Below are 16,356 nucleotides of genomic sequence, written 5' to 3'. Positions count from 1 at the left end.
AGATGAATTTCACTGGGGTGAATGGTCACCACAGTCAAGGGGCAGGCTGGGAAGGGAAACACTTATTGGGTATCAGAGTAGGAAAGAAAATCTTCCAGTAGCCCACCAATGCTCTTAAAATCAAGTTCCAAGTCTGAAGTGGGGCATTCATGGCTGTGTATACTTTTCCTGCTGCCTGAAATGTCCTTCCACTGTCTTAGATCACCAACAATTCCTCACCTGTCAAAGCTCAGTCTAAAGTCACCTCCTTAGAGAAGTCCCCCTGGATTACCCAGCCTAAATTAGGTCCTCATGATTTCTCTCATGGCACCCTGTTATCTTCCTGTATGGCAATCTACATTTGTTATCAATTTAGCTATTTGTTTCTGCCCATATTTCCCAGGAAACTGTAATCTCTCCAAGAGCAGGGAATGTGTCCCTATTCCCTGCTAAGCCCCAGCACCTGGCATCAGTGGGCTCATGGTGGGTACTAGATGAATGTCCTTTGGGTGAATGGATGTTTGTGTGCCCTTACTTCATGAGGATTTCCATCTTATCTTGAAGACAGAAGCCAGCCTCCTGGGCCACACCATAAAACTTGGCCCTCATGGTGCTGCATACGCCACTCTTGCACTGGATGATATCATGGTTGGTGCAGCTGTAGACACAGATATGAAGAGTTTAGGGGACAAAGCCCCAGGATCAGACCCATGAGGCTGGATTCCTTGGGCCCCAAGGTGCTCTGCCATGGAGATTCTCTGCACCACCCTGGGTTCCCTACTCCCACCTGGATTTTCTCTCAGCATTTCCCTGGATGTAGGAAGGATAGGTCTTCCCAACAATTCAGGCTAGTGGTTCAGGCTTTATTAAACAAGGCCACAGGGAGACATCTGGTCACTTGAGCCCAGCAAATGTTAAGGAGAGTGAGATCAAATGCAATCAGGAGCTGGGAAACCCAGGTTCAAACTCCTGTACCACCATTTCTTAGCTGTGTGGCCTCGGGCAAGACAGCTCACCTGGCCAGGTCTCACTTTGCTCCTCCATATAATGGGATAATGCTCCCACTTCATAGAATTGGTTTTGGGGAATAAGCAAGATAATGAATATGAAATCCTTCACCCAGTGCCTGGCACAGAGAGGAATTTGTTGCCATTGTCTGCATTGGCATCTTGCCTGTGAGCCCCTTGCCCTGGGTATCCCTTGTCTTTAAGCATTGTGTATGGCTTCAGGGGGTCTAGTCTGCATTGGGTTCTTTCCACACCTCTGGGAAGACAGATGATGTGGTTGCCACAGTGCCTTTGCCCAGCTTGTTCTCTTGCCCATCTGGCCTACCTTTTAGACTTCTTCTGGATGATTTGAGTGTGGCTTTCTCCACTTGTACTGCTGGATCTGTCAATGAAACATGAAGGGATGATTTCAGGTTGCCTGTAGCCTACTTTTCATAAAGAGGGTTCTTTGGGGGCTCCCATGACACCAGTTAGCCTCCAGGATTCAGAGAAGGGAGGTGGCTCAATCAAGGGACCTGTCGTAGAACTGAGTGCATATTTTCCCCACTTCTTTGCCCTTGCTTCTTACCCATATCCCCTGCCTGGAGGGTCTTTCTTGTTTCTTCTCCACCTGCTCAAATCCAACCACCTTATGGTCTACAGCAATTTCTGCCAGCTCTGACTCTTCTAGTCTGACTTTGACCTTCTGTCTCTGTATATTGTCAGGATGACATATTTGCTGGATCCCAGTTTCATTTGTACACAATCGAACTTTCCCTCTAGAGGGCAAGTTCACTTGGGAGCCCTTCCATTTTCCTCTCTATACCAATTAGCATGCAACCCTGCGGCTGAGTGCAGATCTGGTGAAGGGATGGTCAAGTCCTTCTGATCATGGTGTTGATGTTCCCAACCCCAGACTACTTCTTCATTCAAGGATTCCCTTTTCTAAACTGGACCCTGAGCTGACAACTCACTTCGCTTTACTTTGGAGGCAGACAGAGCTGACTCCAGAGCCCAAACCTGGCACCACCACCTCCCAGTCTCTGGGCAAGCACCTCGGCTCTGGATCATTAATGTCCTCATCTGTGATCAGTCAACTCTTCATGACATTGAGCCCTTTCTAGGTGTGGGCTGATTGACTTCCTTGAGTGGCCACTCCCTCCTGTGGCTCTGCCTGGTCAGAGATCCTGGAAGGGGGTGAAGCTCCTTTGCTCATGCCCATCCCTCCCCTGTACCTTCTCCCAGGTTCTTCAGTGCCAGTGTCTCGCACCTTCTCTCTTGCTGTCTCCCTTTCTTTTTACCAAATGCTTGGAAAACTTATTTGACTGCCTTCTCTGTGTGGTTCTAGAAAGGATAAGTCTGTTTTTCTTATCTCTGTAATGTGCAGCTGACCCTTCCCTTCTGGCTCTGTAGCACCTAGAATTTCTTTAGGTAGGCTGGCCACTTCCCAGACTCCTTTCCATAGGAAAGGTCCTGACCTTTGCTGCTTTCTCCAGGGGTTCAGAGGACTGGATCTAGAAGTCTTAGCTCTGGTAGTTGATGGATTGAGCCGTTATCCCATCTCTCTGGGATGCAGGCCAGGAATAGTACCCAGAGGTCCTTGAATTTGGATTCCAACCAACTGCCCCAACCCCTGCAGATGAATTCTTTGGATGAGTATATTGGCTTTGACCTTCCTCCTGTAGATGACTGTCGTCTAGCACTGACAGTGTGACTCAGGGAGGAGATGTGATAAAAGAACAAATAGGAATAAACAACAAAGACCCTTTCCCTGTCTCTGTCTCACTTTTCCTGGGCTCTCCTAGAATTTCAGCCATACTTATTTCTGCTCAATGCCCCTAAGCTTCCTCCTATCTCAGGCCCTTTGCACATGCTATTCCTTTGGCTTGGAACACTATTCCCACCTATCCCCACCTATCTGCACCATAGGCTAGCTAAGTCTTCTTTTCTTCAGGATGTTAGCTCAAACTCAGTCTTAAGTCTCTGGTGCTCAACATTTACCCAGTCCTCCTTACTTTTCCCTCAGAACACTTCCCATGGTCATGATTATTTGGCTAACTTTGTGGGATTAATAAATGCATGGCTCTCTCATTAGGCCAGTAATTCTTAACCATGGGCAGGGTTCAAGGAGTCCATGAAAGCAGATAGAAGAAAGGTTACATCTTTCAACTAGCCTACATATTTCAACTAGCCTGTAGCAGAAATGGAAATCCCATGTATTTGTACAATACAAATTCCTGGGTGATTACAATCATGGAAGCTACTTTGAAAGATCATTTACACTCAACACTAATCTAAAATTACAGTAGTTATTAGATCTGCTGCTAAGTCTTATTATATAATTCATTGCTATAGCAGCTCATAGATGACTATATCCCAAATTTGGTTGTAATATCGTAATCTACAGTACAATAGATTTCTTTGCAAACCTTTATAATTTACAGTAAGCATTTAAAAGCATTTTTCTGGAAGGATCTGTAACACAAAAAAATGTTATGACCCCAGTCCAGATTGTGAGATCCCTGAGGGCAGACTGTGTATGGCCTCTTTGCTGTTGAATCCCTCCAAACCTAGCACAGATCCTGGCACATGGAGGGACTGATAAGTATACTCAGGATAAGTAACGAATGGGGTGGACCTCCCCTCCCTCATTATAAATCATCCAAATAAAGAGAGAAAGGGTGGTCTTGTAACATAACCCTCTCTGCTTCATAGCTCTCCATGACTGGAAGATTTTACCTTTATACAGTTTGAGTTAGGAGAAAGACACCTGGATACTCACCCTCAGCCCCAGAAATTAAGGGACTTATTTCTAGTCAAGAAGGAAAAAGTACCCCACTACCTGCCCCACTTACCATGGTCTGGTAAGGGACATCTCTTTAACGGTCCCTGTAACTGTGAGGTGCCCGCCTACCTTGATTTGTGGGTGGTCTGTATGTCTTTATTGGTGGAATCGCTCTTGTTTTGTCTGATCATTGGCAAGATACTGCAAAGCAAGATGAGTCTCTTAATAAGGCACAGAATATATGGTGCCCCTAAGCCAGAAAGTATCGGTGGAAGGATGGAGAATTCTCTTTCTACAGCAAGGATCCTGACATTTTACTGGGCATGGGAATCATCTGGAGAGATTGCTACTAATACAAATTCCTGGACCATAACCTCAGGGATTTGGATACATCAGACCCTGAGTAAAGCCCCGGAAGCTGCATTTACAATCACACACACACACACACACACACACACACACTTCTAATACAGGTGTGCAGAGAGCACATTTTGAAACCGTAGAATTTCTCAGCTTGAAGTGCTTGTTTAAAAATACAGTTTCTTCTGGAGATCCTGATTCAGTGGGTCTGGGATGAAGACTAAAAATTTGTATTTTTAACAAGCATCTCAGCTAATTCTGCTCCTCAGAGACATTTAAAAAATACTGTTAGAAGATTTTAAGAAAGATAATCTTTCTGGGTGATGTTATGGTCTGAGTGTTTGCATCCCTCCAAATTCACATGTTGAAACCCTAATCCCCAAGGTGAAGGTATTAGGAGCTGAAGGCTTTGGGAGGTGATAAGCTCATGAGGTCAGAGCTCTCATGATTGGGATTAGTCTCTTATAAAAGAAAGTCCAGGGAATTCCCTTCCCCTTTGCAAGGTTACAGTGAGAAGACAATCATCTATGGGGAAGGCCCTCACTGGACACCGAATCTGCTAGAACCTTGATTTTGGACTCCTCAACCTCCAAAACTGTGAGAAATAAGTATCTGTTGTTTGTAAGCCACATATTCCATGGTATTTTTGTTACAGCAGCCCAAACAGACTAAGATGACTAGAGAGCAGTCTGGCCTTGAGGCTGGAGCTGGTCCAGTTGACTTTTAAGGGTTATGAAAGCCCAAGATTTCTATGTCAGCCCTGATGGGAACAGATTTGGGACCTGCACTGAAAAAGGAATCCAGATTCTAAAATGAAGTTGGCAGAAGAAAATGTGCAGCTTTTCTTCACTGTCTCTTTGCAGCTCTACAGAGAAGCCTCTGTTATCTGCTGCCTCTGGAAGAGATTAGGGAGATTTTTCTCCCAGAGGAATTGAGGAGCATGGGAAATTTCAACAGGTTCTTGCTCTGTCACCATGGTTATTGTAATCACTGAAGTGAATGCAAAGGCCATGTGATGAGTTTTGTGTTCTCATGTGGTTTTGTCTTTTGAGGACCATATGCAAGTCACACATCCTCCTTCTCCATTCATGTTCGTGAGGCGTTGGTAATGAGAAGTTGTTAAAAAAAACCTGCTTCAAAAATGTGCTGTGAGGATTCCGTGGGATGCTATGTGTGAAATAAAAGTACCACCACCACCACCACCACCACAACCATGGCTGCCATGTATTGAGTGCTTGTAATATGCCTGGCACATGCTAATATGTTAAATGCATTATTTCACCTAAATTCTTAAAATGACTTATTGAAATAGATTATTTCTACAACAATAATAATACTTTACAAAACTAATATTATTTAATTCTCACTACAACCCTTTGGGATAGGTTGTTAATAAGCCTCATTTTACACAATGGGAATCATACTCAGAGTGGTGAAGCAACTTTCTCAATCAACATCACAAGGCAATTAAATGATGGGGATGGAGATCGGCCCTAGCCTACTTGGTTCCAAGGGCAGTGCACACAATCTCATATTATAGACGTGAAAACTGAGGCTCAGAGAAAGGCTAAGTCAGATTCTTCTAGGTTTTGAATGTGTGCCAGTCTGACTTCAACATCAGTGTTCATGCTGTGAGTTCTTACCAAGGAGGGAGACTCATAGAGCTGATGCTTCATTATTAGCATCTGTCTCTGATGCTGGTAAATCAGAAACAGCAGCCAGAGCCTTGAAGGCCAACATTATCTCTGGATGCCTCCAAGGGCCACCCTCCGAACCCTGATGCAAGTTGAGGCAGCAACAAAACAAACTCATCATTAGCAAGCAGTGGTGGGTGTGATGCACGTGCAAGTGCTTGGTGAACTGTAATTATGGTAATAACAATAACCAATAAGTCATAGCCAGCATCCCAGTAGGCTGAAAGCAATGAAGAACCTCTTCCAGTGCATCATTTATTTTCAAAAAGTAATTTGCTTACTCAGAGGGATCCATACTTGGGAAAGAAACTCCAGCTCTAGCCTGCATGGTCTCTGAGGTTTTTCGAGGTCAGAAGTCCTGCGGACCAGGCTTCCCACCAGAGGGAAGATACTTCAGGTTCAAGTCTGACGCTATGAGCTGATCATCTTCATTGATGGCTTGACACTTCTGAGGATCTTTGTTGTTCTTAAGAAGGAAACCAGAATCCTTGAGGTGGTCTTCAAGGTCCCCAGACAGACTTACGCCTCTCTCCATCCCATTCTGGCTTCATTTCAGTTTCTTGAAGGTGCCATGGTCCCTTCTGAACGTGTTTGCACATTTGCTGCCTGAAATGTTCGCCTGCCCTCAACTTTGGCTGCGTGGCTCTTTCTTGCCTCATCCACAATCTCTTACAGTCTCTTCCTTGGAGGAAACTTCTCTGATCCCCCTCCACCCCACCTCACCCACTGCCATCCCAGACTAGATCAGATTCTCCTATTATTCACCTTCTTAGGTCTGAGCTTTCCTCTTTTAATGCTTCTTGCAATAATTAGTACCTAATCCATTCATATTCATAAATATTCAGTAAAAGAGTGGACAAATAACCTTGTAATTCCTAGGAAGCAGTGCAACATAATAATTAAGAGGATGCTTTTTGGAATTAGAAGGCTCTGCATTCAAGTTGTGCCCTTCCCATTCATTAGCTAGGTGACCTTGAACAAGTTACTTAGCCTCTCTGAGCCTCATTTTCTCCTTTGTAAAATAAAGATACTAGTGCCTTCCTTAAAGGGTTGTTGTAAGAACCCAGGGAGGTGATGATACATGTGAACAAGTGTTTGTCACAGAGAAAATGCTCAATAATTTGGAACTGCCTTGGCTAATGTTATAACTATTATTCTGAATTCCTTTATTTGTCCCAGGGGCCAAGAGAAGGTACCTGGATGCTTTCTTTTGCATCCTATTTTCCAACGTGACTGTCCTCTGGGCATCTTCCCGAACCATCTCCAGGAGCTTCTGCAAATCTGAGGGGAACATGAGAGGTCATTGTCCAGAGGGCAGGCGGGGCTGACATCCCCTCTGCTTCTGTGTGTAGGGAGCTGGAGAGGGATAGATGAGGGTGTAGGCAGCCCATAGTGTTTGGCAAGTTGCACATCTCCCTGCTTAAAACTGATGACTCATCATTTTCCCTTTGGACAGCATCTACATTCCTCCATGTGGCCTCTAAGACTTTGCAGGATCTAGCTTCTCCTTTTCTCTCCTGTCTCATCTCACTTCCTTCCCCGACCTTAAACTCTAGTGTAGCCAAAGTATTGTTTCCAATTCTGAGAAGCAACCATCGTGTTCAAGAAACCCTCCCTGATCCCATGGACCTGAAGTTCCAAACTGGTGAACCACAAGCTGAATCCAGCTCACACAGATTTTGTTTGATTTGATGTAGATGCTAACCTTTTACAACTGGAAGGTTTTGTGTAAAAACTCAGACCTCCTGCTTTCCTGGACGAGGCTCTGGGATGGGGCTCATTCTTACTGCATGCAGACAGTGGCCTTTGGGCAGGCACACACGCTCCACCTCCCCCATTGCTCTCGCCACTCCTCATTGCACCTTTTACCTGCATACTAAACGTTGTTGCTTTTTACATGGTATAGAAATACGTCTGTGTACCTATTACGAATTGAAGTGTGTCTTCTCAAAAGATGTGTTGATGTCCTAATCCCCCAGTACCTCAGATTGTGAATTATTCACATTCTTGTTTGGAAATAGAGATGTCACAGGTGCGGTTATTTAAGTTAAGATGAGGTCCTCATGGAGTGAAGTGGGGCCTTAATCCAAGCGGAGACACTCAGGGAGAAGATGACCTGTGATAATGGAGGCAGATGGATTGATCGTGCGTCTAGAGTCAAGTGCCCAGGGTTGCCCAGCTATGACCAGAAGCTAGAAGAGGTGAAGAAGGATTCCCCGCTACAGGCTCCAGAGGAAGTGCAGCCCTGCAACACCTTGATTTTGGATTCCAGCCTCTAGAACTGTGTGAGGCAATACAGTCCATTGTTTTCAGCTGTCTAGTTCATGGTACTTCATTACGGAAGCCCCAGGAAACTAATACACTGACTCAATTTGGAAAATGAAATCTACTGAGAATCAGCTATATTCTTTGAGAAAAGTAGGACAATGGAAGTCCTACATGTCTTATATGGATACAGATTTGCAAGTACCTGGCACCATGCTTGTCATAGAACAGTCCCAATCAACATTTGCTGAATAAATAAGTGAATGGCATGGCTAAGGAGCAAAAAAAAAAAAAGTGGGAGGAAGTATTTGGGAGAACTTGAGCTGGATTTGGGGCATCAGTGAAGGAGGACAGTACCAGTGGGGACACTTTCCACTTTTCAGTAGGTACCTGTAGTCAATGCAAGTGCTAGTCTCAAAAGCTATACCTGCAGGAGTGAAGCCCAGTGCTTTCTACAGCCATTTGTATCCAGCCTTGTTTATGAATTCAGTCACTGGGTACTGGGACAAGGGCACTGTCCCTTAATGATCTTGGAGCCATCTAGGCTGTGATGAACACCAACATTCAGCCATTTTCCCACTCTATCTTCATCATTCCCAAGTAATGTATCTTCCTACTAATTTGTGGGCATGATTCCATTTGACCCAAATCTGATCTTCATTGTTCTCTTATGATGCCCACCTCCCAGAATCCTTGTGGAGTGTCTAGAAGCCTATTAGTAAGGGGAGCTGGCTGGGGCTGGTTCCTCTGCTTTCTTCCCATCTCCTGGGAACCAAGGAGCAAAATCTGACTCCTCCCCTATTCCTGCTCTCCCCCATATGCAAGCCAGCCTAGAGGTGGGTGGATACTAGCAAGTGGTGGTATCCATCCACTAAGACTCTGGTGACCTGGCATATTGGGCAGCTTTCCTAGAGAATCAAGAAGAAGGCTCCACACTCACCTAATGCACCAAAGATTTTTTTTTTATTCGCCAATAATGCCTGTGGTCAGGTATGGTGCTCACCAATATCAAGCTCCATCCATCACATAGCTGAGGTTGGATACACATGAACTAGGATAAAGCCTGGGGACTCAGGAGGTCCACATCTACTCAAGGCTATCTGGGAGCAGACACTTGTTTGCAAGGGGTGCAGATATACAAAATAGGATTTTCCTAGGAATAGGGCACTGTGATGGAGGCCCACACTCAGAGGAACCTGCTTGGTCCTCAGTTCTCAGAGCTATGGGGATGACATTATCCATTGTTTACAGACAATGGCATACTGTGTTTTCAAATGCCAAATCATACACTGAAGAAAAAAGTTCTGACTTACTTCCTCCATTTCCTATCCACAGCTTGTCTACAAATCTCACTCCTTAGTGACTAAATTCATTTCTTCTGTTTCGGGGAAAAAGAGGAGGTCTTTTTGTTGTATAGGGTTGGGTTGTGGGGGAACATTAGCCGCCATCTTTTTGAGTTGCTGTTGAAATGAGTTTCTCCTCTAACAGCTTCAAGACTGGGAACTTCAAGACTGGCAGGAGAAATGGCCTGGGCTTTGGTTTCTTATGGATCCCCTTGCCATTGATTTGGGGAGGGAATCAGTCTACGGAGAGGCCATAACCTGCTGTCCCCAGTGATTTGCCTCCACAAAGACTTCATTATGCAGCTATCCTGGAAATTAGACCTTGGTCAAATTGTATGTCTCTCAGAATAGGATTCATGAATTCAGAATAAATTTGAGGAGGTTTTAGAAGGCAGTGTAAGTCTGGGAAATTAATCTACTTTTGTCAAGGCTATGACAAATGGGATGGAGGTTAAGGGATAAATAGAGGGGAAAGATGAGGAGGTGGAAGTAGAAAAGCCTTTCTACTTTCTCTCTGGGACATAGGACTCTGGTAAAAATGTATTTCTTAGTCATTGTTGTGCACCCACTGTGTGCTGGGCTGAGGGTGAATAAGACATTATTGTTCCACACTAGTAGCAAGTTCATGTTCCTTTCCTCTATCTTCCTTAGTAATGGAAATATGTGCATGTATGTGTGTGTGCATTTGTCTGTGTGTTTGTACTTTTGTGTGTGTGTAAAGGTAAGCATTAACTAGACCATTGTCCAACATCTTTGGAGCTAAGTGTGCCCCTTGGATAAAACTCTGGGCGATGAGAGTTTAGTAGAAATGTTTATGGAGCTTCTGAGAAGACTGCTTCCATTCAGCTGGGAGTGAGTACTTTTCCACTTCACCTACTTCCTTCTGCTTCCAGCCTAGCATGTGGCTGTGATGACTGGCATTCCAGCCATTTTGATCATAAAATGATGCTGAGTGTGGTGGCGAAGAAAGACAGAAGGAAGTAGGGTTCCTTTTTTTTTTTTTTTTTTTTTTTTGGAAGTAGGGTTCCTGATGACCTTTGGGAGCCATACCAGCCGTGGACTGGTCTTTTTTAATCTGTAAGAAAAATAAACTTTTATCTGTTTTAAGCTACTACTTTTCAGATCTTTGTATCCAGCCAAAAGGAATTCCTACCTGATACAATAATATACAGTTGCAAATTAAAAGAAAGTGCTCAATAAAAGCAAATATAAAGTACTAAGAGAATTGAGGGGAGGCAACCCAGGAGCATCAGGGAAGACTTCACAGTGGAGGGAATATTTAAGCGGGACCTTGAAGGTTGAGTAGCATTCCACCAGACTAAAGGGCCAAAGGTGAAAAGGCACTACAGAGAGAGGATGACATGAAAGAATTTGCATTGTTTAAGAAGAAAACATTTTGGTGAGGTTGGAGTGCCTGGTAGAAGGTGTGAAGTGGTAAGAGCTGAGCCTATTATAACAGCCTGGGACAAGATCAAATGCAATGTCTTAGAGGCAATGGAGAGTCTTGAAAGATGTTAAGCTGGGGAGCACTATATCTTTTTTTTTTTAATTTTATTTAGGGGACCCCTGGGTGGCTCAGCGGTTTGGCACCTGCCGTTGGTCTAGGGCGCAATCCTGGAATCCCGGGATCGAGTCCCACGTCAGGCTCCCGGCATGGAGACTGCTTCTCCTTCTGCCTGTGTCTCTGCCTCTCTCTCTCTCTATATATATATCTATCTATCATGAATAAATAAATAAAATCTTTTAAAAAATAAAATAAAAAAATGAAAATTTTATTTATTTACTTACTTAGGGAGAGTGTGTGAGCAGGGGGAGGGACAGAAGGAGAGAGAGATCGAGAATCCCAAGCAGATTCTGCACTTAGCATGGAGCCCAACATGGGGCTTGATCTCACGACCCTGAGATCATGACCTGAGCTGAAATCAGAAGTTGGACACTCAACTGACTGAGGCACCCTGGTGCCCCTATCTCAGATTTTTAATTCAGAAATTTCCTTCTGGCTAAACATGGAAACATGGGCAAGTGAGGGCAAAGCAGGAAGAAGAGAGACTAGGAGACTGTTGCTGTCATATGGGTGAGAGGTAATGAGAATGTGGACTGGGGCAAGGGGAGTGCTCCAAACTCAGGTACCCAGAGGGTTAGGTACCAGATGGGTGACATGAGCTAGTGTTAAGAAAAATCAAGTTTCTTTCTTGGTCTTTAATTTCCCACTTTTTCTAGAGACTTGTTTAAAACATAGAGATTAAGTGTGACATAAGGGCCAGATTGCCTGGGTTCAAATTCTGACCTCATCACTTACTAGATGTGTGACTTTGAGCAAATAATTTAACCTCCCTGTGTCCCAATTTTCTCATATACAAAATAGGCATAAAAAGTGTTATGAGGATTCATTGAATTTATATGCAAAAAAATTGTGTATATATGTATATATATACACACAATTAGTTTGTATATGCTAGAGGCTAGAATAGTGCCTGGTACATAAAAGTCTTCTTAAGCATTAATTATTGTACTTTCATCATCATGATCATTATCATCCTTATTCTAGAGAAAACAGTAGGGCAAATGAAATGATAAATGACCATGCACTTGGCCCGTTGAGAACAATGCTTGAATGTAATAGGGAGTGGTAAGGACTGGGGAAAACTAGCCAGCACATGCCCTACCTAAAAGGAGCAGCTCCAGTTGAATGTTGTGCAGGGTTGTGGGTCCACTCTTATACCAGTGCTGTGTTTTTTTTTTTTTTTAATTAAAATTTTTTATGTAAAATCAAATCGTAAAATATCCCCCTACTTTTTTTAAATGAAACCTTGTGTATTAAACAAAACATAAATGTCAGGAACTAGCCTACATGCCCTAGTTTTCTATCTCTACACTAAGAGTAAGTAATGGAAATGAAGAGAGAAGATTTAAGAGTTTTGGGAGATAGGATTGATGGGAGTGGTTAACTGGTTAGGGAGGTAGTCCTTGGGGACAAGTCTGTAGTGTCTCCGGTGCCTGGTAAGATGGCATCATTCACCCCTCCACTCATCACAGTCTCCTTTCCCCTCTGCCCCCTCCTTCCTTCAGCATTCCTGCTGCCACTGGGAGGGCAATATGCCGCTTCTGGACTGAGGCCATTCTTGAAGCCGGGGACACTTTTCTTCTTAAGAGTAGAGCTTTCAGGGTTAAAAGACACAGCATGGATGTGATACTAATAACCACATAGACACCTTTGAAAAGAAAATCAGACCCTGTTTACTTCTTTATTGAGAACCTTCCAGAGACTTCCTATTGCACTTGGAATCATTGTGAAGTCCTTACCTTGCCCTACACAAAGGCTATGCCTGCTTTGACTCCTGCCTCCCTCCTCGGCTTCATATCCTCAGGGCTCAGACTAAACATCAGAGCTGAGAGAGCCTTTCCTTGACCACTCTGGCTAAACTAGCCCTATTTCCACCAACAGTCTCTCTCTGGCCCATGTCTTGGTTTATTATCTTCTGATCACATATTATATACAACTGCCTTGTTATCTGCAGCTTTCTTGTTTATGGTCTGCTTCTTCCTTTTAAAATGTAAGCTTGGGGAGGGGAGGAACTGTAAATCTCAGGGTCTTCAGTAGCTGATCAATAGATACATGTTGAATGAAAGTTCAAGATATCTATAAGAGTCACATGTCTACTGATGGTTGATCTTAGTTCCTCTCAATCTTAGATAATATGTTCAGCAAAAAGTGTTTCAGGGGCAGCCCTGGTGGTGCAGCAGTTTAGTGCCACCTGCAGCCCAGGGCATGATCCTGGAGACCCGAGATAGAATCCCACGTCGGGCTCCCTGCATGGAGCCTGCTTCTCCCTCTGCCTGTGTCTCTGCCTCTCTCTCTCTGTGTCTCTATGAATGAATAAATAAAATCTTTAAAAAAAAAAGTGTTTCAGGGTGCAGAGCCTTTCATGGCTCCCTGTTGACAAGAGTGGGATTTTTTTTCTCATTGGTAGGTAATGCTCTGAGTCCTGACCACTTAGCTGGAATTTTGCCCTTTCACTCATTTTTAGTTTCAATGATTCAGGCCTCAGTCAGGCTTTCTGGTCTACCTTGACCTCTTGCTTGACCTCCTTGAATCTGTATCACACTCAATCCTTCTCAACTGAGCTCAACCCAGCCTTGGCATTCTAGGTATGTGAAAGAGCCCTGGCTAAGAAGGCAGACCTCAGCTTGGGCACCACTGAGGGGACACTTATGAAAAACTGTGTATAAATTTTCTTCTGTGGGGAGGACTCATAGCTTTTAAGAGATTTTCTGAAGAACCTGTGTCCCACACATTGGGAACCACTGAAAAGGCTTGTTCCAGAGCAGGGGCAGGGGTGGTGGTGTCACAGGGTGATACAACTTCCATATAGAAAATACCAGGAAAAGACAAATCCTTAGAGACAGAAAGTAGATTTACAGTTGCCTGGGGCCAGGGGTGGCAAAGGAGAGGGACTACCAATGGATAAAGGTTTTCTTTTGGTTCGATTGAAATGTTCTAAAATTAGATTGTGGTGATAATTACACAACTCTAAATTGACTTAACAGTTGTTGAATTAAAGACTTAAAAAGAATGAATTTTATGGTATGCAAATTATACCACCATAAAGTTGTTTTAAAAAGTCAATACCAAATTTCAAAACCTTAGTGTGAAAAAAGATATTAAATATCTCATTAATAATTTTATATTGATTACATGCTGAAATGGCAATATTTTATGTAGGTTGGGCTGAATAAAATATATTATTAACATTTTTTAAAAAAGAGCAATCGATGACCATGGGCTGTCTCTCCAAGAGAAATTGCTCAGAGTAATCTAAGTTATAAAGTATATTTCTGATCTTCACTGGGGGAAAGCAAATGAGACCAAGGAAAATGAACAGGGCTAGGGGACCCCTGTGTCTCCTTTAACTGAGTAAGGCTGGAGATGGAGCAGGAGGGGTTCTTGATGTCTGGCTTTGAAGCAAAGAGTCAAGGCAGATTGGTCAGATCTCAGGTAGGACTTACTGATATGGAGAAGTTCTTCGTCAGGCTTGGTTGAAAAGGAATCATTGTCCTCAATGCTGCCTGTTGCCTGGGTGATCATACTCAGGGGTTCATCTGAGCCAGGGTTCATGGAGACCATGCTGCTCTGGGGGGATGATCCCCCACTGGTCCGAGACAGACTGAGTGTGCAACCGCGCCAGCTTGGTTTGCCGCTGGTGACACGTAGTACAGGAGGTTTCTTGGTCTGAAGGAAAGAGAGAAGAAAGAGAGATTTCAGAAAGAAGGGAGGGAGGACAGAATGATGAAAGGAAGGAGAGGAGGAAGGAGGGTGGATAGAAGGGAGAGAGGGAGGAAGAGAGAGAGATGACTAAAGGAAAGAGGGAAGAAAGGAGACAGGGAAGGAGAGGAGGGAGGGAGGGAGGAAGGAAGGGAGGGAAAGAAAATAAATAAAAAAAAAAAAACCTGGCTCTGAATGTGAATTTCTTTTGGCTCTTCCTAAACAACATGACACATGTTCTGGGTCTGGGGTGACCTTCTGTCACAGATTGATATAATTTAAACTCCTTACTATTTGAAGCAAACGTGACGGGACTTACTCTATTCAGTGAGCACTGTGGTTGCCTAAGTCATCACCACAGGAGGCCAAACTGTATTTCAATGATGTTATTGGGGACCAGAAGCGTTTTTGACTATTCTTTTGTAATAATAATTGGAATTGATTTTTAAAATGTGAGAGGATTGGTCTCATTTCTTTCCCTACCTCTTGGTTTGACCCCAAACTGTATAGATCAGCTTCTTGTTCACCAAGTTGACACCAGGCCTTCAAAACATGACAATTTGTGCTTATTGGGGTCTTCTGAAGAGTACAAGATGGAGAAAATTCTAGACCTGACATTCAGGTGATGGAATATGGGGGAAGAATATTTGTCTGATGGGGCAGCACTCTTTGGGGGGAAGAGGAGCCATGGTTGTGATGGTTGTGGCAGATGGAAGGATGTAGATGACAAGCCCTAGAAAGTAGTAAGGGGTAGATAAAGTCCTGTAAGGAGAATGTGGACTTTTGAGAGGAAAGGAGTCAGAGAGGATGTGTGTGTGTGTGTGTGTGTGTGTGTGTGTGTGTGTGTATACCACCCTCTCCCATGATTGATATCACTTCAGAATGTACTGTGCAGTCATGTCTTCATTTAACTCATGATCCCGATCTTCCAGAGGGTTTCTACTTTGCACATTGAAAATGCCCTTGATCCCATGCTGATGATTCTTTATAACTTTTAAAATACCAGGTTTGCAGTGGGGCAGAGTAGGTCCTCAGCTGCTCCAGAGTAAGAGCTCAATTGTGCCTTGGGCTATAGTTTACATTCAATTAATGGAAACAATTTTATTTGAGAACATTTAAAAGGAAAGCTCTTGCAAGGCAGACTGATGTCACCTTTCAATCAAACTCATAGTATTTGATACCCTCAGAAAGCAGGTAGGGAGAAGAGGCAGGACCAGAGGCCACACCAACATTTATTTTTTTTTAAAGAATTTTTATTTATTAAAGATACAGAGAAGAGAGAGAGAGAGAGAGAGAGAGAGAGAAGCAGGCTCCATGCAGGGAGCCCGACATGGGACTCGATCCCAGGTCTCCAGGACCACACCCTGGGCTGAAGGCAACACTAAACCACTGAGCCACCAACATTTAATAAGTAACTATAGGGTGCAGAAAGTTGTCTCCAGCAGGATTCATATCATGGAATCCACTGAATGTGGTCAGAAGTGGGGTTTTTTGTTTGTTTGTTTGTTTTAAAATATTTTTTATTTTATTTGAGAGAGAGAGAGTGAGCACAAGCAGGGGGAGGGGCAAAGGGAGAGAGAGAAGACTCTCCAATGAGCTCAACCTAGGGCTTGATCTCGGGACCCTGAGATCATGATCTGAGCCAAAGTCAGATGCTTAACGAACTGAGCCACCCAGGCAC

The 16,356-nt window shown here is 43.8% G+C and overlaps 1 protein-coding gene across 7 annotated transcripts in view; it reads right to left on the bottom strand.

Moving 5' to 3' along the window:
- Positions 1-16,356, bottom strand: part of CCDC60 (coiled-coil domain containing 60) — a 184,345-nt gene that overhangs the window by 38,867 nt on the left and 129,122 nt on the right. For all 7 annotated transcript variants that reach the window (XR_013366622.1, XR_013366625.1, XR_013366624.1 and 4 more), the window contains 5 exons: positions 14,420-14,642; positions 7,001-7,085; positions 3,880-3,951; positions 1,312-1,368; positions 515-637 (listed from right to left, as the gene is read on the bottom strand). Coding sequence is in view for 3 of the 7 variants with exons in the window: in XM_077875872.1 (XP_077731998.1) it covers positions 515-637; positions 1,312-1,368; positions 3,880-3,951; positions 7,001-7,085; positions 14,420-14,642 (560 nt within the window). In the remaining 4 variants the exon portion in view is untranslated. The remainder of the gene's footprint in view (positions 1-514; positions 638-1,311; positions 1,369-3,879; positions 3,952-7,000; positions 7,086-14,419; positions 14,643-16,356) is intronic.

The sequence above is a fragment of the Canis aureus genome, chromosome 27 (assembly GCF_053574225.1).
Source record: "Canis aureus isolate CA01 chromosome 27, VMU_Caureus_v.1.0, whole genome shotgun sequence".
Taxonomy (NCBI): Eukaryota; Metazoa; Chordata; class Mammalia; order Carnivora; family Canidae; genus Canis; species Canis aureus.
The sequence above is the reverse complement of the archived record's forward strand: the minus strand, read 5'-3'. Positions and strand labels throughout refer to the sequence as shown.